This window comes from Indicator indicator, chromosome 5 (genome assembly GCF_027791375.1).
Source record: "Indicator indicator isolate 239-I01 chromosome 5, UM_Iind_1.1, whole genome shotgun sequence".
Classification (NCBI taxonomy): Eukaryota; Metazoa; Chordata; class Aves; order Piciformes; family Indicatoridae; genus Indicator; species Indicator indicator.
Window position 1 is genome coordinate 343,387 of NC_072014.1, and position 21,112 is coordinate 364,498.

The window sequence follows — 21,112 nt, forward strand, 5'->3', positions numbered from 1 at the left end:
AGCCTCCTGCCTGGAGGTTTTTGCAGCCAGGCTGGATGTGGCTGTGAGCAACCTGCTGTAGTGTGAGGTGTCCCTGCCCATGGCAGGGGGGTTGGAACTGGCTGATCCTTGAGCTCCCTTCCAACCCTCACAAATCTACGATTCTATGGCAGGGGGACTGGAACTGGCTGAGCCTTGAGGTCCCTTCCAACCCTGACAATTCTATGATTCTATGGCAGGGGGGTTGGAACTGGCTGAGCCTTGAGCTCCCTTCCAACCCTGACAATTCTATGACTCTATGATCTTCTTGATCACCCTCTTCAGTGAGGGATCTAGACAGATAGTCCACATCTCCAAAACAAACTTCAGAGCAGCTCATGCCAGGAGCCATGAGTGATTCAGCAAGCTGCAGTGAGCCCCTCCTCTGGCTCCACAGCACCCCAGTGCAGGTTCATGAGGTAGAGGCCTCTGCCACGCTGTCTAGCAGCCATAAAGCAGCAAAACACCAAGGGAGCAGTTCTGGCACAACCCTCTCTCCCTTGAAATATGAAAGGCTGTTAAAAAGGAGTCAGACAAATGTCAGTGCAATGAAGCAGTGCTTTTAAAGCCAGCCCTCATTACTGCAAATACTTTGCTCCCCATGCATCCCTTGAGTCACATCCTCTGAAGTCTACTGCCTGGAACAAAATATTTACTACTTGTCAGCGTTTGCAACCAAGTCAGAGTTGGGGAAAGCTAATGGGGCTGGGTTTTGTCTGATGCATCTGCAACAATTAGCAGCTAACAGGCAACAGTGACACAGACAGCACCAGACCCTCTGCCAGGGCAACATGAGGAGGTTCTGCTGCCTTTCTCAGGACTTGCTGTCAGCATCACTCACATGTACAAAGCACTTCTATCCACCTGTATTTAAAACATGGAACTCCATGGGACTGGTGCAGAAGAAACCAGTTTGGCTTCAGTGTTGATCTGCACCAGGGCAGGGAGGCTCTGCAGAGGGACTTGGATAGATTGGATCCATGGCCAAACTTACCAGGAGGAGCTTCAACAAGGCCAAGTGCCAGGGCACTTGGGGCACAACAACCCCAAGCAGTGCTCCAGGCTTGGGGCAGTGTGGCTGGAAAGCTGCTGGCAGAAAGGGAGCTGGGGGTGCTGATGGCCAAGCAGCTGAAGAGGAGCCAGCAGTGTGCCCAGGTGGCCAAGAAAGCCAAAGACATCCTGGCTGGGATTAGAAATGCTGTGTCCAGCAGGAGCATTCAGGGGATTGTCCCCTGGGACTCAGCTCTGGGGAGGTCACACCTGGAGTGTGGTGTCCAGTTTGGGGCACCTGAATCCAAGAGAGATGTGGAGGTGCTGGAGGGAGTGCAGAGGAGGACAAGGAAGCTGGGAAGGGCCTGGAGAAGAAATGTGATGGAGAACAACTGAAGGAGCTGGGGATGGGTAGTGTGAAGCAGAGGAGGCTGAGGGGAGACCTCCTGGCTCTCTGCAGCTCCCTGAAAGGAGGTTGTGCAGAGGTTGTGCTGCTCTCTTCTCACAGCTCATTAGCCAGAGAAGAAGAGGGAACAGCCTCAAGCTGCAGCAGGGCAGGGTCAGACTGGACAGGAGGAAGAATTTTTCCCATCAAGAGTGTTCAGGGATTGGAATGTGCTGCCCAGGGAGATGGTGACTTCAAAGTAGAGTGGAGCAGATTGAGATTAGATGTGAGGAACAAGTTGTGCAGCATGACGGTGGTGGAACACTGGAAGAGGTTGCCCAGGGAGGTGGTTGAGGCTCCACGCCTGGAGATCTTCAAGGTGAGGCTGGACAGGGCTGTGGGCAACCTAATCTAGTTGGGGATGTCCCTGCTGAGTGCAGAGGGGCTTGGACTGGCTGAGCTTTGGAGGTCCCTTCCAGCCCAGCCCATCCTCCCCATAGCCACCCTGTATGTCCTGCTATGTGGTTAGGAGGTCTCCTTGAAGCCTTCTCTTCTCCGGGCAGAACAGCCCCAGGTCTGTCAGCCTTTCCCCACGTGGCAGGGCACTGCCATTCCTCTGATGGTTCTCATGGCTGCTCTCTGGATGCTTCCCTGCCTGTCTGCATCTGTTTTGTGCAGTGCTCAATGTGCCAGCTAATGCCAGGAGCTTCCTGCTGACTCCCAATTCCTCAGCTGGCAGGGGCTAAGCAAACCTGCATTCATGATCATCAGCAGGCTTTAAAGGCAGCAGTTAATCTCCCAGAATCAACTCCACAACGTGGAAAAATCCAACCCAAACCAGTAGTCACTTGCTGGGTTTTGCTGCCCTTACTCAGGGCACAAACACACCCTGAAAAAAGAGGATTTCTGTCTCTCTGTCACAGGATCAGAGGATGTTAGGAGTTGGAAGGGGCTCTGGAGATCTTCCAGTCCAACCCACTGCCAGAGCAGGACCAGAGAATCCAGCACAGGTCACACAGGAACACATCCAGACAGGGCTGCAAAGGCTCCAGAGAAGGAGACTCCACAACCTCTCTGGGCAGCCTCTTCCAGTGCTCTGTCACCCTCACAGGGAAGAAGTTCCTCCTCATGTTGAGGTGGAACTCCTCAACTCCTGTGCTGCAGTTTCCATCCATTGCCCCTTGTCCTATCCCAGGGCACAACTGAGCAGAGCCTGTCCCTGTCCCTTCCTTCCTGACCCCCAGCCCTCAGCTATTGATAGACATTGATCAGATCCCCTCTCAGCCTTCTCCTCTCCACACTAAACACCCCCAGGGCTCTCAGCCTCTCCTCCCCAGGCAGTGCTTCAGTCCCTGCAGCATCCTTGCAGCCCTCCCTTGGACTCTTTTGAACCTCACAGACTATAAACCAGCAAGAAAGACAAAAGCCAGAAGGGTGTGTTGTCCATTCCTTCTGCTCTTTCCCTTGTGTTCCTCACTCAAATGATGCACCAGATCTCCTTTTCTTTCTGACTGTAATGCAGGGCAGCTCACCAGGGTTACTCCAACGAAGAAACGTGCACATAGAGATGTTTACACCACACTCTCTGGGTGTTATTTGGCACCAGACATAAGCCCTCAAGCAGCATTTCCTTTTCCTTTCTATGACACTCAGTGAGGACAACAGAGTGATGACCTCACTGCAGACTGCTTCCAGTCTCTCTCCCCATCTATCATCTCTCCCTTCACCTGGAGAGCAAGAGGAAAAGGCAAACCATGAAATCCTCCTCTGCCTTTGTCAGGAAGCCTGGACGGTGGCTCAGAGCCATCACAGAGAGGCAGTGTGCTCCAGAATGCTAACTAAGCTCCCAGGCTACAGACTTTCTCTCTGTGGAGCTTAAAAAGAGCTCCCACTGCACACAGAGATGTGTTGGCATGGCAACATGGGAAGAAGAAATCAGCCCTGCCTGGCACTCCTGCAGGAGCAGCAGACTGCTCTGTGACTCTCACTCCTGTAAGCTGTCTGATGGTATCTACCACCACCTCTCCTCCACAGGTTAACCCTGGGCCCAGCTCTGTGGAATCATGGAATTAGTCAGGGTTGGATGGGACCTCAAGGCTCAGCCAGGTCCAAGCCCCCTGCCATGGGCAGGGACACCTCACACTACAGCAGGTTGCTCACAGCCACATCCAGCCTGGCTGCAAAAACCTCCAGGCAGGAGGCTTCCACCACCTCCCTGGGCAACCTCTGCCAGTCTCTCACCACCCTCATAGGGAACAACTTCTTCCTAACATCCAATCTCAATCTCCCCACTTCCAGTTTTGCTCCATTCCCCCCAGTCCTATCGCTCCCTGACACCCTCAAAAGTCCCTCCCCAGCTTTCTTGGAGCCCCCTTCAGATCCTGGAAGGCCACAAGAAGGTCTCCTGGGATCCTTCTCTTCTCCAGACTGCACAACCCCAACTCTCTCAGGCTGTCTCCAGAGCAGAGCAGCTCCAGCCCTCTGCTCATCCTCATGGCCCTTCTCTGGACACCTTCCAGCACCTCCAGATCCTTCCTGGAACAGAGGCTCCAGAACTGGACCCAGAGCTCCAGGTGTGGTCTCAGCAGAGTGGAGCAGAGGGGGAGAATCCCCTCCCTGGCCCTGCTGGCCACACTTCTCTTGCTGCAGCCCAGGCTCTGCTTGGCTCTCTGGGCTGCAAGTGCTCACTGCTGGCTCCTGCTGAGCTTCTCCTCCCCCAGCACCCCCAGGGCCTTTTCTTCAGGGCTGCTCTCCAGCCACTCCCTGCCCAGCCTCTATCAGTGCCTGGCATTGCCCTGACCCAGCTGCAGGACCTTGCACTTGGTCTTGTTGAACCTCCTGAGGTTGGCTTGGGTCCAGCTCTGCAGCCTGTCCAGGTCCCTCTGGATGGATCCCTTCCCTCCAGCCTGTCAGCCACATGCTGATGTCCACCCACAAGCTGAGAGGACCTGCCCCCATCAGACAGGCCTGGGGCTGGTGGGGAACTGTGCCCAGTGCTGGGCTAACCTGTGGCTGGGAAGTACACCAAGACCCTATGAAGAGAGACTTAGAGCCCTGGGGCTGTTTAGTGTGGAGAAGAGAAGGCTGAGAGGGGATCTAATCAATGTCTCTCAAGAGCTGAGGGCTGGGGGTCAAGTGGAGGGGGCCAAGCTCTTTTGGGTGCTGCACAGCAAGAAGCCAAGGAACAATGGAGACAAACTGGACCAGAGAAGGTTTCAGCTCAACAGGAGGAGAAACTTCTTTGGTGTGAGGGTGCCAGAGCCCTGGAGCAGGCTGCCCAGAGAGGTTGTGGAGTCTCCTTCTCTGGAGCCTTTCCAACCCCAGCTGGATGCATTCCTGTGCAGACTCCCCTGGGTGCTCCTGCTCTGGCAGGGGGTTGGACTGGATGATCTCTGGAGGTCCTTTCCAACCTCTAATGTTCTGTGGTGCTGTGACACACACACGAGTGTCAGTAATGGAGAAAAGGGAGGAAGGGAGCTGGCAAGTGTGGGGCTGACTGGGTTAATGACCACAGCTCCAGGCTCTTCTGCTCCAGGCCTGTGAGCTCCTGAGAGCTGATAATTTCCTGGGCAGAGGGCGAGGGGCCAGGCAATGCCCACCCCTGCGTCCCAGGCTGGCACCTAAGAACCTGCTGCTTCCCTTCCAAGGTGACTTTGGGGAAGAATTTGATGATTCAGCTCTGCTCAAAACAATCCCAGCTGTGTGTCTGCAAAAGAAGGCTCTGTTGTTTGAGACCCAGCCTTCCTGCAAAGATTCCTGCCCTTAAATTGAAACTAGAATGGAAGATAATGTGCTGGCACAGTCCCCAGCAATACCACCTGCCAGCTGCACCTGCAAAGGCCACTACCCACTGCTCCCGCAGGGCCTTCACTCTGTCATCCTGGCTGTGGTGGTAGAATCACAGAATGGTCTGGGTTGGAAGGGACCTCCAAAGGTCAGTCCAACCCCTCTGCACTCAGCAGGGACATCCCCAACTAGATAGTTACCCACAGCCCTCTCCAGCCTCACCTTGAAGATCTCCAGGCATGGAGCCTCAACCACCTCTCTGGGCAACCTCTTCCAGTGTTCCACCACCCTCATGCTGCACAACTTCTTCCTCACATCCAATCTCAATCTGCTCTGCTCTACTTTGAAGCCATTGTCCCTGCTCCTGTCCCTGCAGCCCTTTGCAAACAGTCTCTCTGCAGCCTTCTTGCAGCCCCCTTCAGGTCCTGGCAGGTTGCTCTTAGGTTTCCCAGAAGCTCTAGTTTGAAGCCATTAAATCACTCCAGCTTCACCCCTCTGCAAGAGGCAGAGAGCTGAACTAAGCCACAAGGGCAGGAGCCCACAGAGAAGCAGCACACAGCCCTGCAGAGGCAACCCAGGGCAAGCAGTGCCAGAAGGAGAGGACACAGTCTCCAGCTGCACCAGGGGACGTTTGGGCTGGAGGTGAGGAAGAAATTCTTCTCAGACAGAGAACTTGGCCATTGGGATGTGCTGCCCAGGGAGGTGGTGGAGTCACCATCCCTGGAAGTGTTTCAAAGCAGCCTGGATGAGGCACTCAGTGCCATGGGTGAGTTGATTGGATGGTGTGGACTGGATGATCTCAAAGGTCTTTTCCAACCTGGTTCATTCTGTGAGCAGCCTCTGTCTGTCTGTCTGTCTGTCCCCTCATCAATGTCATTGATGAAGATGCTGAACAGGATTGGAGCCAGCACTGATCCCTGGGGGACTCCACTGGTCACAGCTCTCCAGCTGGACCTGGCACCATTGATCTCCACTCTTTGAACTCTGTCTTTTAACCAGTTCCTAATCCACCTCACTGCCTGCTCTTCCATCCCACACTTCCTGAGCTTACTCACTAGGATGTCATGGGAAATGGTGTCTAAGGTCCCAAACTGATTCCAGATTGTTTCTTTCAAAGCTTTACCTCCCTTTTCTCCTGCCTAATTTGCTTTCCCCTCCTGGGAAGAAAGGGAGAGGGGAAACACCTCAATCTGTTCCATCTGGATTTTTGGGCTCTGGGAAAGCTTAACCCACGACACCCAGCCTAGACCAGTGCTGGAGGATTGAGATCTGGCCCATGGAAACTTCATTTTCAGCCCCCACCAGAGCAGCCAGCCAAACATGGGTGGTGGGGAGGCAGCACAGAGGTGAACAGACCAAGTGCAAATTATTTTTATCCAGGAGAAGGGGAGACAAAAGCAAACCTGTGGCTGACAGGAGGTGTTCTGTATCTGACAGAATTGTCATTCATCCTTCCCCAGCCCCAGCAGCCCTCAAGGGCTGTGGAGGTTTGCTCAAAAGGTTTGAGCAGCGTTTGTGGCTTGCAGCCTGAGCAGCTGGCAGGGCTGGAACACCTTAAGAGAGAGATTTCCTCCATCTTCCCATCTCAGAGGTTGCCACCAGCTACACTTCCTGGGAGTGCTGATGGCACCAAGCAAGCACCAGTTGCCAGGGCAACACTCACAGGCACTCTGCTCTTCCTCCTTCCCTCCCTGCTGCTGCTGCACTGTCCCCTGACAACGCTCACACCCTAACAAGAAAATACCAAACTCAGTCAAAACACCAACGGGGAGCCCAAAGAAAACCCCTGGGAAGATGGAGAGGTGCTGCCCAGGGGAACCTCATGAGCAACAAGAGCAAGTGCAGGAGCCTGCACCTGGGCTGGAACAATCCTCGCTGTCAAGACAGGCTGGGGGAGGAGGGGAGAGAAAGCAGCCCTGAGGAAAAGGCCTTGGGGGTGCTGGGGGATGAGAAGCTGGCCAGGAGCAGGCAGGGTGAGCTTGCAGCACAGAAGGCCAAGGGCAGCCTGGGCTGCAGCCAAAGACTTGGGAGGGAGCTGGGGGTGTTCAGCCTGGAGAAGAGAAGGCTCCAGGGAGACCTAAGAGCAACCTGCCAGGACCTGAAGGGGGCTGCCAGAAGGCTGCAGAGAGACTGTTTGCAAAGGCCTGCAGGGACAGGAGCAGGGACAATGGCTTCAAAGTAGAGCAGAGCAGATTGAGATTGGATGTGAGGAAGAAGATGTGCAGCATGAGGGTGGTGGAACACTGGAACAGGTTGCTCAGGGAGTTGGTTGAGGCTCCATCCCTGGAGATCTTCAAGGTGAGGCTGGACAGGGCTGTGGGCAACCTGATCTAGTTGGGGATGTCCCTGCTGAGTTCTCCTGTTCTCCAGGAGTTCCCCCCTGTTCTCCAGGCTGAACACCCCCAGCTCCCTCAGCCTGGCCTCCTAGCAGAGCTGCTCCAACCCCCTGAGCATTTTCCTGGCCCTCCTCTGGAGCCTCTCCATCAGGTCCATGTCCTTCCTGTGCTGAGGGCTCCAGAGCTGCACACAGCACTGCAGGTGAGGTCTCAGCAGAGCAGAGCAAAGTGGCAGAATCACCTCTCTGGCTCTGCTGGCAATGCTGCTTTGGATGCAGCCCAGGCTGCCCTTGGCCTTCTGTGCTGCAAGCTCACCCTGCCTGCTCCTGGCCAGCTTCTCATCCCCCAGCACCCCCAAGGCCTTTTCCTCAGGGCTGCTTTCTCTCCCCTCCTCCCCCAGCCTGTCTTGACAGTGAGGATTGTTCCAGCCCAGGTGCAGAACCCTGCACTTGCTCTTGTTGAACCTCATGAGGTTCCCCTGGGCACCACCTCTGCAGCCTGTCCAGGTCCCTCTGGATGCCATCCTGTCCCTCTGCTGTATCAACAGCACCACGCTTGCACTGCCCAAAACTGTGCCAGAGCCTTAGCTGAAACCAAGAAACTTCTGATTTCTGAAGTCCCAAGAGGATATGGGAGGGCAGAGCCAACCCCTCAGAAAAATTGATGGTTGGCCAAAATGTTGATTCTTTCTGGATTTAGAGACCAGTGGTGCCAGCCACAGGAATTCCTACAGGGACTGCTCTCTGCAGCACTTACTGAATATACAGAGGCAGGGAGAAGATGGCAGGAGATAGGAGTTACAGGGGAAAAGATGGAATTTCTGTGGCTTCCTTCCCAGTCCTCCTCAGAAGCACAGCTGAGAGTGCTCCAAAAAGGCTCTGCTGCTTCTGCCTGTGCTGTCTTCAGGCACAGAACTGGAACATGCCTGAAATATTCCAACAATGTCTCCCAGAAAATGGCATTTGTATGGCTCTTAACACAGAGCAATTCCAGAAGTCTGCTCTGTCTGCCTGTCTCTGAACTGGCAGAGATGAGGAGGGTGCACAGTTAATTACTGTCACATTTCCTGGGCTAAGGGAGGGAGATCAGAATGCTTAATTAACAGCTCTGCCCCATGGGAGCCATCAGTGACAGGGTAAGACGAATTTTTCCAGCTGTGTGAAACAACCAAGTGACACAGGACAGACAGCAAGCATGTCCAGCTCTCAGTGTCACTGACTCTGCAGCCTGTCTCTGCTACCCACCACATGCAGCTTGCTAAAGATGCACATCTGACACCATGGCTTAGAACCCCAGAACCATTCAGGTTGGAAAAGTCCCTCAGGAGCACCAAGTCCAGCCCACAACCCTACTCTGCAAGGCTCACCCCTAAACCACAGCCCCAAGCACCACAGCCAAACCACCTTCAAACACAGCCAGGCTTGGGGACTCCACCACCTCCCTGCCCAGCACATTCCAATCCCTGACCACTCTGGAGGGGAAAAAATTCTTCCTCCTGTCCAGTCTGACCCTGCCCTGCTGCAGCTTGAGGCTGTTCCCTCTTCTTCTCTGGCTAATGAGCTGTGAGAAGAGAGCAGCACAACCTCTGCACAACCTCCTTTCAGGGAGCTGCAGAGAGCCAGGAGGTCTCCCCTCAGCCTCCTCTGCTTCACACTACCCATCCCCAGCTCCTTCACTTGCTCTTCATCACATTTCTTCTCCAGGCCCTTCCCAGCTTCCTTGCCCTCCTCTGCACTCCCTCCAGCACCTCCACATCTCTCTTGGATTCAGGTGCCCCAAACTGGACACAACACTCCAGGTGTGGCCTCCCCAGAGCTGAGTCCCAAAGGGGACAATCCCCTCCTGATCCTGCTGGACACAGCATTTCTAATCCCAGCCAGGATGCCTTTGGCTTTCTTGGCTACCTGGGCACACTGCTGGCTCCTCTTCAGCTGCTTGGCCATCAGCACCCCCAGCTCCCTTTCTGCCAGCAGCTTTCCAGCCACACTGCCCCAAACCTGGAGCATGGTACAGGAATGATCAGTGCAGACAGCCAAAGGAAAAAGGAAAGCTCTGACAAAACAGGACAGAAGGACTAAAAAGGCCTCTGTACAAGGCAAGTCTCTTTGTGTGTTTACTGGCAGTGCCAGCTTAGTATTTGTCACTTGTGAGGCAACAGAGAGAGAAAGAGAAAGACACAGAAAGGAAGGTTGGATGAGAAGTCACCAGAGGGGGTAAACCCATTCAAATACCATGGGACCAAGCCATGACTGGCTGCACTTTCAGCCTGGAGCTGCTCTGGTGTTTACTGACCCCATGCACAGTCCTGCCCCTACACAACCTGCCAGCACTCCTCTAGTCTTGGTCCTCAAGGGCTGAAGGTCCTGAGCCAGCAGAACTAAGCATCACGGTGAGTTCCTAGCAGCACAGTGGGGGTGAGGAGCCTGAACAAGATCCTCTTTACTTGCAGGCTGGCTGCTACAAGGCAAGCTATGGAAGATGTTGGCAGACAGTTTCCTTGGTGCACTGCCAGGTGGATGAAGCAAGCATAATCCCTGTCTTCCACAGGGCTTTCTTTCTCCTTTTTTTCCCCATAGCCAGTCTGAAGGGACTCCCCACCTCTGCTTGAGGACTTACCAGCTATGCCAAGGCAGTCTTTCAGGCTGGCGTTCCCTGAAGCTCACTTTAAATGCACTGATTTGAAGAGTAGCTGGTCACAGGAACAGCTTTGTGGCAGTTGCCCATTTCATAGAATCATAGAATCAACCAGGTTGGAAGAGACCTTCAAGATCAAGACCAAGATTTGTTCTAAAAGCAATGTCCAACTAGGATAAATTACACTCCAGGCTGTAATGAGATCTGCCCCTTCCCTCTTCTCTCCTTGGTTGTTCCCTGCAGACTGTGCTGTTCCTGCTGCCTGAATCCCCTCTCTCCAAGCTAACATCTGCCATCATGCCCAAACAGTCTTGGCTCAGGATGAAGAGGTGAAACTGAACCTCCTTCAGCTGCCATCACTTTATCTTCAAGCTTTCCTTCTGTCTCTGCTATTTCCCTGCACCTGCTTTGCTCCCTCCCAGCTTTCATCTCCTCAGCTCTCTTGCCCTTCACCTCTTTACAGCTCTCCTACTGCCGGGTCTGCTTCTCCCTCCACCATTCCTTAGCTCCTAACTCAGCTCCAACCTGCCTAAGGCTCCCTCCTCTTCCTGTTCCACTTATAGACTAACACAGAATCACAGAATTAACCAGGCTGGAAAAGACCTTTGAGGTCATCCAGTCCAACCTCTCACCCAACACCATCCAATCAACCCACCCATGGCACTGAGTGCCTCATCCAGGCTGCTTTGAAACACTTCCAGGGATGGTGACTCCACCACCTCCCCAGGCAGCACAGAATTTCTTCCTCACCTCCAGCCCAAACCTCCCCTGGGGCAGCTTGAGACTGTGTCCTCTCCTTCTGTCCCTGCTTGCCTGGCAGAAGAGACCAACCCCCACCTGGCTACAACCTCCCTTCAGGGAGCTGTAGAGAGCAAGAAGGTCTGCCCTGAGCCTCCTCTTCTCCAGGCTAAACACCCCCAGCTCCCTCAGCCTCTCCTCACAGGGCTGTGCTCCAGACCCCTCCCCAGCCTTGCTGCCCTTCTCTGGACACCTTCCAGCATCTCAACATCTTTCTTCAACTGAGGAGTCCAGACCTGGACACAGGACTCAAGGTGTGGTCTAAACAGTGCATTGCCAGTGTCCCCCCAGTCAGCAAAACCCCCTGGGCTCTCTCATTTATGGATGTTAGGATTGGATGTTAGGAGGAAGTTCTTCACCATGAAGATACCTTCCAGTATCTGAAGGGGGCTACAAGAAAGCTGGGGAGGAACTTTTGAGGGTGTCAGGGAGTGATAGGACTGGGGGGAAGGGAGCAAAATTAGAAGTGGGGAGATTCAGATTGGATGTGAGGAATAAGTTGTTCCCCATGAGGGTGGTGAGACACTGGCAGAGGTTGCCCAGGGAGGTGGTGGAAGCCTCCTGCCTGGAGGTTTTTGCAGCCAGGCTGGATGTGGCTGTGAGCAACCTGCTGGAGTGTGAGGTGTCCCTGCCCATGGCAGGGGGGTTGGAACTGGCTAAGCCTGGAGCTCCCTTCCAACCCTGACAATTCTATGATGATTCCTCTGTCATGGGGCTCACTCTCAGCCTCCTTTCCTACAGCTGAAAGGCTCTGCCAAGCAAGGCAGGAGCACTTAACCTACAGGCTGTCATCTGTGCTGTGTCAGGAAGTCTGCTGCAGTTTTCCAGCAGTCTCTTTGCCTTCCCCAGGGTTTGGGCACCCTGCCAGTTACCAAAGGGCTCTCTGTTTGCTGTTAGTCCCTTTGGCAGGACGTGGCACTGTCCTTAACGCTGACTGACACCAGGACAGAGCCACTGTCCTGAGGCTCTGCTAACAGGATTTCAGGGAATGCTGTTCCCTTCATCTGTCAGCAAAGTCATGCATCAAATAGCTGTGTGGGCAATGCAACCCCCTGCCTGATTAGCAAGCTCAGTTTGGCAGATAACAAAGCAAGCGGTCGATCAGCTTAGTCACTGGATGTAAAGCTCTGCTGTATAAGGTGCTTCACAAGACCCCTAACTACTTTTACCCACATCAGTTTGACAGCTTAGTCATTCTCTTGCTGAAAAGAGATAAAAAAAATAAGTGCATTTTAAAGGGTAAGAGCCAAACCTTTGCAGCTTGAGGTTCCTTGCAAGATGGTTGTGTCGGTTTGCTGGTTGCCAGGGGATGCTGCACCTGTATTGCTCCTCAGCATTTCCTCCCTGCTAGCTGGCCAGGGCTTTCCAGTCAGCAAAGAAACTGCTGCCACTCCTGCATGGCATTGCCAAGTCAAGCACACCCTCTGCTCTACCAGGAGGTCCAATCCAGAGCTTTCCACAGCAGCCCACTTCAGAGTGAGCTCCTGAGGATGACTCTGTCACGCCTCCTTCACAGCACACATCTCGTGATGTGAGAATGTTTGGCTTGACACAAGAGCTACAGATATCATCCTCACCTTTCAGCACTCCCCGCATCCTCCCCAGTGAGGCTGTGTGAGGAAGGACACAGCTTGGGCTGGGGAGTGCTGCAAACCACACAGTAGCACAGTGCCACAGTATATCAGAGGTTGGAAGGGACCTCCAGAGATCATCCAGTCCAACCCCCCTGACAGAGCAGCAGCACCCAGGGGAGTCTGCACAGGAATGCATCCAGCTGGGGTTGGAAAGGCTCCAGAGAAGGAGACTCCACAACCTCTCTGGGCAGCCCGCTCCAGGGCTCTGGCACCCTCACTGCAAAGAAGTTTCTCCTCCTGTTGAGCTGAAACCTTCTCTGGTCCAGTTTGTCTCCATTGGTCCTTGGCTTCTTGCTGTGCACCACCCAAAAGAGCTTGGCCCCCTCCACTTGACCCCCAGCCCTCAGCTCTTGAGAGACATTGATCAGATCCCTCTCAGCCTTCTCTTCTCCACACTAAACAGCCCCAGGGCTTTCAGTCTCTCTTCCCAGGGGAGATGCTCAAGTCCCCTAAGCATCCTCCTGGCTCTCAACACAAAATCTCAGCAGGAGCAGTGTGGGCCTTGCATGGGGTAAGCATGGAGCAGGGCTGAGCTGGTGTGCCAGGGGCAGCAAGAGTATATCACAGAATGGTATCACAAATGGATACTGTGATATATCCATTCAGTATATCACAGAATGATAGAGGTTGGAAGGGACCTTCAGGGATCATCTAGCCCACCCCATACTGTGCCAGAGCAGGGTCACCCAGTACAGGTTGCACAGGAAGGTGTCCAGGAGACTCCAGTCCTGGAGACTGCACCACTTCTCTTGCCAGCTTGTCCCAGGGCTCTTCCATCCTCAACATAAAGAACTTTCTCCTCCTGTTTAGATGGAACTTCCTATGTTCAAGTTTGTTCCTGTTACCTCTTGTCCTGTCACTGGGCAGCACTGAAAAAAAGCCTGGCCCTATCCTCCTGCCACCCAACCTTGAAGTATGTATAAGCACTGATAAGATCCCCCCTCAGGCTTCTCCTCTCCAGGCTAAGAAGCCCCAAGGCCCTCAGCCTTTCTTCATTACTGAGATGTTCTATTCACATCCTCATCTGTGGAGCCCTTCACTGTGTCCTCTCAAGCAGTTCCCTGACTCTCCTGAACTGGGGAGCCCAGGTCTGGACACAATGCTTCAGGTGAGGCTTCAGCAGGGCATTATCTACACAGACAAATATCCAGAGACAGAGAGAGAGATTTAGACACAAAGAGGGACACAGACAGAGAAGGGCCACGAGGATGAGCAGAGGGCTGGAGCTGCTCTCCTACGAGGACAGGCTGAGAGAGTTGGGGTTGTGCAGTCTGGAGAGGAGAAGGCTCCCTGGAGACCTTCTTGTGGCCTTCCAGGATCTGAAGGGGGCTACAGGAAATCTGGGGAGGGACTTTTGAGGGTGTCAGGGAGTGATAGGATTGGGGGGAAGGGAGCAAAATAGAGGAGGGGAGATTCAGATTGGATATCAGGAAGTTGTTCCCCATGAGGGTGGTGAGAGACTGGCAGAGGTTGCCCAGGGGGGTGGTGGAAGCCTCCTGCCTGGAGGTTTTTGCAGCCAGGCTGGATGTGGCTGTGAGCAACCTGCTGGAGTGTGAGGTGTCCCTGCCCATGGCAGGGGGTTGGAACTGGCTGAGCCTTGAGCTCTCTTCCAACCCTGACAATTCTGTGATTCTATGAAATACCTCTCCAAAGGAGCAGTTGCTTTACCCTTACTGACATCTCACCCACACAAACTTCCCCTGTGCTGCTCCAAAAGCCCTGCCCTGTGCTCTCAGGCCCCGAGGCTGCCCTGCCCATGACTCTCCTCCCCTGTTCCCACCAGTCCCTGTGAAAGGAGGGCATTGATGTGCCTCCATAATGCAGCCATTACCAGCATGATACTGAGACAGATCAATCCAGGCAACACAACAGCCAGATTCAGAGGATTCCCAAATTGAGGTCAGACTCAGTAACTCTTGGATGCCAAGGGAGAGAGAGATGCAGCAGATAGATAAGGGCAGGCAAATTTGCACTGTGCAAACCCCCAAACTGTCACTGGCAGTGATGGATTGGATGTCTTTTGGCAGGAACTGTGATTTCCTCCCCTTGCCTCTGCATCCCTCTTGCCACAAGGTGCTTTTGTCCTGCTGGCCTGGCTCTAACCTTCCTTCTTAGTGCTTTGGATTCTTACACCCTCATTTGACTGTCCTGCTGCTTTGCTGTGCACTGCTGCAGAGTGCATTTCGCCAGTAGAGGACAGTGACTGAATCCCAGCTGCAGGGTCAGCCAGGTGCTGGAGAGTTCCCCAGGGTGTAACACCTCAAAATGTGCCTGAGCTGCCATCAGCTGCCAGGGACATGCCCTGCTGGCACCAGTGCTCCACCATGGATGTTGCAGCTGCTGGGGACTTAAAGACTCTGGCAAAAGGGCTGAGAAGCCAGAGGTTGTTACAGAATCACAGAGTGTTAGGGGCTGGAAGGGACCTCCAAAGCTCATCCAGTCCAACCCCCCTGCCAAAGCTGCAGCACCTAGAGCTGGTCACACAGGAATGCATCCAGATGGGGCTGGAATATCTCCAGAGAGGGAGACTCCACAACCCCCCTGGGCAGCCTCTTCCAGGGCTCTATCACCCTCACAGGGAAAAAATTCTTCCTCCTCTTTCCATGGAACTTCCTCTGCCTCAGCTTCCACCACTGCCCCTTGTGCTGGCATTGGGCATCACCCAGCAGAGCCTGGCTCCAGCCTCTGGGCACTCCCCCTGCACATCTTGAGCACCAGCAATGAGGTCACCTCTCAGGCTCCTCCTCTCCAAGCTCCAGAGCCCTCAGCTCCCTCAGGCTCTCCTCATCAGGAAGATCTTCCACTGCCTTCAGCATCTTTGTGCCTCTGTGCTGGACTCTCTCAAGCAGTTCCCTGAGGTCCTTCCTGAACTGAGGGTCCCAGAACTGGACACAATCTTCCAGATGTGGCCTCAGCAGGGCAGAGGAGAGGGGCAGGAGAACCTCTCTGGACCTATTGACCACAGCCCTTCTAATCCACCCCAGGATGCCCTTGGCCTTCTTGGCCACCAGAGCACATTGCTGGCTCATGCTCAACCTCCCACCCACCAGGACCCCCAGGTCCTTTTCCCCTTCCCTGCTCTCCAGCAGCTCAGTCCCCAACCTCTCCTGCTCCATGAGGTTGTTCTTTCCCAGGGGCAAGACTCTCCCTTTGCCCTTGTTGAACTTCATTCCATTTCTCCCTGCCCAGCTCTCAGCCTGTCCAAGTCTCACTGAATGGCAGCACAACCCTCCTGTGGCAGCCACACACCTAGGTTATGGTACTGGGCTTGCACCAGGGAAGATAAAATTCCTGTAAAATCCACTCAGCCCCCAGTTTGGCTTCATTATCTTGGCTGAGCTTGGCTCCCTGTACCTGAGATGTTTGGAGAGAGCAAGCTACTACCAAGTGACTGAAGGATTCCCATTATTGGTCATTATGTGTATCAGAGTGGCCCTTAGGAACCCTGCCTGATACAAGACTCCAGTGCAGTTAAAAACCTGCAAGCAGACACAGGAAAAATGATTGAATTTGGTGGCAAAGGGCAATTCAACCTCTGAATAAAACACCCAACCCCCTCCACCTCTAGGCTGCCTGCTTCACAACTCACTAAAGCTAGAAAGCAACAGCCCTGGTGCCTTTGTTTCACTCCAGTGAGGTGCCAGAAGGTTTCTCCTACAAAAAGAGGAACACTTTTAAAAAAAAAGTAGCATTTAATTATCCTAAGATCCTTTATGCTGCATGGATTAGAGAGAGGCTCAGCCAGTGAGTGTGCAGGGGTTAGCAGAGAGCTAGGGGTTCCTGCCTGGATTTGAAGGGATGTGTTCTGCTCCTCCAGGACAAAGAAAGAGGCCATGGAATAAGCTACTTTCAGACTCCCAACCAAAAGCTGTATGCATAGACAGCTAAGTCCCCACACCAGAGATCTTGCAATCTAAGCAGACAGAGTGAGAAAAAAAGCAGGGGAGGAGGAAATGAGGCCACAAAGTGGTGATCAAAGCAAACCTCAGCCTTGCTCTCTTGGCCAAGCAGTGTTGTCTCCAGTCTCACTGCCTGCCCTAGACTGCACTGCCTCCTGTTTTCTGGCTCTGCTTATTTGCCTCCACAAGCAACATGAAAACACAGCAGCACAATGCCTGCTGGTGGGTTCCTGCCTCCTCTCCCCCATTAGCTGGAAGTGAAATGTTCAGGTCTGTGGCAGGACTTCTGCTGTAAGTGGGACTCACCCACTTACAGCTCCTGTGTCCAGCAGGAGCAGGAGGGGATTGTCCCCTGGGATTCAGCTCTGGTGAGGCCACACCTGGAGTATGGTGTCCAGTTTTGGGCACCTCAATGCCAGAGAGATGTGGAGGTGCTGGAGGGAGTGCAGAGGAGGGCAAGGAAGCTGGGAAGGGCCTGGAGAAGAAATGTGATGAAGAGCAAGTGAAGGAGCTGGGGATGGGTAGTGTGAAGCAGAGGAGGCTGAGGGGAGACCTCCTGGCTCTCTGCAGCTCCCTGAAAGGAGGTTGTGCAGAGGTTGTGCTGCTCTCTACTCACAGCTCATTAGCCAGAGAAGAAGAGGGAACAGCCTCAAGCTGCAGCAGGGCAGGGTCAGACTGGACAGCAGGAAGAATTTTTTCCCCTCCAGAGTGGTCAGGGATTGGAATGTGCTGGGCAGGGAGGTGGTGGAGTCCCCAAGCCTGGCTGTGTTTGAAGGTGGTTTGGCTGTGGTGCTTGGGGCTGTGGTTTAGGGGTGAGCCTTGTAGAGTAGGGTTCTGGGTTGGACTTGATGATCTTTGGAGGTCCCTTCCAACCCTTAACATCCTGTGAAACACAAATGCTGTGAAACTCTCAGACTCTGCACTGCTGGGGATTATACAGGGCAGCAATAAAGGACCTCTGGGAGGGCTTCTGAGATTCTCTTTCCTCTGCATGCCTGGAATCTGGTTGCTATACAGAGTTCTGGGAGGACTTCTGAGGTTCTCTGTGATTTGAGCTTAGCTATGTGGTTGGGTTTTACTGGTTAGGAGATTGATAACAAAGAGTATAAACCACAGCCACTCTGAGCTAGAGTCACTTGGGTTAGGGACTTAGGAACAGCTTGGGGGGGTGGTGTTAGGGCTGCTAGAGACTTCTGCTTCTGTTACTTAGCTTCTTCTGGCTTGGGCTTTGGTGCAGGGATGCTGCTAGGGATATGCTCAGGACTTCTGTTAGCTGCTTTGCCTATTAAGGGCTTCCAGGATTTCTGCTGTAAGTGGGACCCTGAGACTCTACTGCTGGGGATTCTACAAGGCAGCAACAAAGGACTTCTGGGAGGACTTCTGAGATTTTCTTTCCTCTGCATGTCTGGAATCTGGTTGCTATATAGCAACAGGGCTCCTGCCTTCATTCATCACCCAATGGCACCTCATTATATGAGGTCTACAACTCCATTCAGCTCCCCCAGAGCAGGAGAGTGATACAAGAGGAGCTGCCAACACACAGGAGATGAGCACTTTCCTACTCCCTCCCAGCCCAGAGCCTCTTCTCTTCACCCCAGAGAGGTGACTTTGCCTCCCATTGTGGTAGTTTTAGGCTGTGCCTAGGAAGCTTTTCCACAGGTCTTGAACAGAAAGTGATAGAATGTAAACAAATTACCACTGGGAAAATAATGAGAAGGTCTAAATAATCCTCTTGGTCTGCTATCTACCATAAAGTTACTTGTGTAAACTACCTCTTTCTTTTCAGTTTCCTTGCTCTGGCAGATACTAACTGAGGCTTCTGCTGGCTTGCTGACCTTGGCTGTGTGTCTTTGTGGTGGCTAAGTACTAACAAGCTACTCTCTGCTCTTCTCTCTTGTGCCTTGTAGAGGGGAGAAGGGAGCAGGGAGAGGGAAGCTGTTGGTAAGCCCTTGGGTTTGTCCAGGGGTGGGGGTTCTTGTGTTGTTTATCTGTAAATGTTGGTATATTTTGTACACATTCATTGCATTCCACATTTCTAGATTGTAGTTGTGCTTGCAAACATCTGCTTTCAACTCAGCTGGTCTGGCAATTTTATTTTGAGGGGGTAATTTCAACTCACCACACAGGTCTCACTCAGAACCTGAGCTGGAAAGAGCCTGAGAGGAACATTTTTCTCCTCCCTTTCTATGTGGAGGAAATTCCTCTTCATCTTGCAAAGTTATTCCTGCATTTATGGGTGGGACTACCTCCAGGACTGTAGCCAGGTGGGGGTTGGTCTCTTCTCCCAGGCAAGCAGTGCCAGAAGGAGAGGACACAGTCACAAGCTGTGCAGGGGGAAGTTTAGGCTTCCTCACCCATCTACCAAGACAGACTTAAGGCACCTTTCCTGAAGCCTTCCCAGAGCACTGGGTAAGGGTGCAAGCCCTGCACAGCCCTAGCTGTGAGGAGCCAGTGCCATTCCAAAGCATGTTCTCCCCACATGTCACCTTCCCCTGCTCCCCAGGGCACGCTGAGCTCCAGCTCACATTTTCCCCCCACTGTACAGAGGACAAGAGAAGAAAGGAGAAAAGCAGAGAGAGAGTTTCTTGGTACTTAGCCACAACAAAGGAGCACTGCCAAGGTCAGCAAAGCCAGCAGAAGCACCAGCTAGTAGCTGCCAGAGGGAGGGAAGGTCAAAAGGCAGAGGCTTAGTTTACAAAGCTTGTGGCAGTTTCAGGCTGTACCTTCACAATTTTCCACAGGTCTTGAACAGAAAGTAGTAGGAAACTAAACAAATCACCACTGGGTGTAAAAAAAGGAAACCAATGATAAGTTCTAAACAATCCCATTGGAGAGATAATGAACAGAAGGCTGCTAATGCAAACTATCTTTATCTCTTTTTGCCTTCCTGGCTCTGGGAGACACTCACTTGCTGCTGGCTGGCTTTGCTGACCTTGGCTGTGCTCTTTGTTGTGGATAAGTACTAATAAACAATTCTCTGCTTTTTTCTCTTGTCCCTTTGTGTCCAGGGAGGGTAAGGAGGGGAGCAGGGAAGGGGAACTATTAGCTCCCCTGGTTTTTGGCTGGGGAGGGGGGGTGTGTGGGTTCTTTTGCTGTTTATCAATTGCAAATACCTATATGTAAATATTCTATATCCTTTGTGCATATTCATTGCCTGCCATTGTAGATTGCAGTTTGGCTTGGAAATACAGCTTCATTTTCTTCCAACTGAGCTGCTTTGGCAATTCAATGTTGGGGGAGGAACTTTCAACCCACCACAAAAACTAACTTTATGTTAGATATCAGACCAGACTGTAGTTTTGCTTGTAAACACAGCTTCAGGTTGTAGATTGCTTGTAAATATAGCTTCATAGGATGAGCAGAGGGCTGGAGCTGCTCTGCTCTTTAGACAGACTGAGAGAGTTGGGGTTGTTCAGTCTGGAGAAGAGAAGGCTCCAAGAAGACCTTATTTTATCCAGGATCTGAAGGGGGCTACAGGAAAGCTGGGGAGGGACTTTTGAGGGTGTCAGGGAGTGACAGGACCGGGGGGAATGGAGCAAAATAGAAGAGGGGAGATTCAGATTGGATGTTGTGAAGAAGTTGTTCCCCATGAGGGTGGTGAGAGACTGGCAGAGGTTGCCCAGGGAGGTGGTGGAAGCCTCATCCCTGGAGGTTTTTGCAGCCAGGCTGGATGTGGCTGTGAGCAACCTGCTGGAGTGTGAGGTGTCCCTGCCCATGGCAGGGGAGTTGGAACTGGCTGAGCCTGGAGCTCTCTTCCAACCCTGACAATTCTGTGATTCTGTGCTGTTGCCAACCCCCCTGTGCTCTGCATCTGAATATGGAGGTGTTGGAGGGTCCTGTTTCACACTGGAAACTTCTCTTCCTGACTGGTTCTCCTATCTCACTCTCTCTGGCATGGAGCATGACTCCTTTACTGAAGTCAACAGCAGGATACTGGGCTTTCCACAAAGCAGGAGCTATGCTAAGAGGAATTTTATGCCAGGTGTGGTTGCTTTCAACCTGAGCTGCTCTGTCCAATATAACGTCGAGGGTGGGGGGGAGGCAACTCTCCACCCACCACAGCCTTGGACAAACCTCAGCCAGCGGTCTGCAGAGGTTGTGTTGCAGGGTGGGACACCGAGGCAGGTTACCTGCAGTCTCCCTGTCCCCCGCCGACAGCTCGCCGTTGATTCCGTTCTCCTTGCTCCCAGCGTAGGTCCCCGGCTGCTCCCGGCCGCCCGGCCCCGGCTCCTCCTCCTCTCGGTAGGGAAATCCATTGGCGCTCCTGCCCAGCCCTGCCCCAGCGCCGCCCTGCTCCTTCAGCTCGGGGGAATGGGGGTGTGGGGAGGCCTCCGTCAGCGGAGCCGCAGCCCAGTGCGGGGTCTTGGCTTCGTCCTTCCTCTCGTCCGCCATGGTGCCTCGCCGGCAAGGCGCCGCCTGCAACGACACCCAGCGGGAGGTTAGCAACGGGGTCTGCTACCAGAACCGGCGGAGGGAGCCGGGGGTGTTCAGCATGGAGAAGAGGAGCCTCCAGGGAGAACTATCCTTGTGGTCCCTTCCAACCCTGACTGATTCTGTGATTCTATGATTCCATGATTCTATGATCTCATGATTCCACGATTCTATGATTCTATGATTCTATGACTCTATGAT

At 53.3% G+C, this 21,112-nt stretch overlaps 1 protein-coding gene across 1 annotated transcript in view; it reads right to left on the bottom strand.

The window, feature by feature from the left end:
• Positions 1-20,872, bottom strand: part of MAP2 (microtubule associated protein 2) — a 98,815-nt gene extending 77,943 nt beyond the window's left edge. The window contains exon 1 of the mRNA XM_054380878.1: positions 20,611-20,872. Coding sequence (XP_054236853.1) covers positions 20,611-20,872 — 262 coding nt within the window. The remainder of the gene's footprint in view (positions 1-20,610) is intronic.
• Between the last annotated feature and the right edge of the window lie 240 nt (positions 20,873-21,112).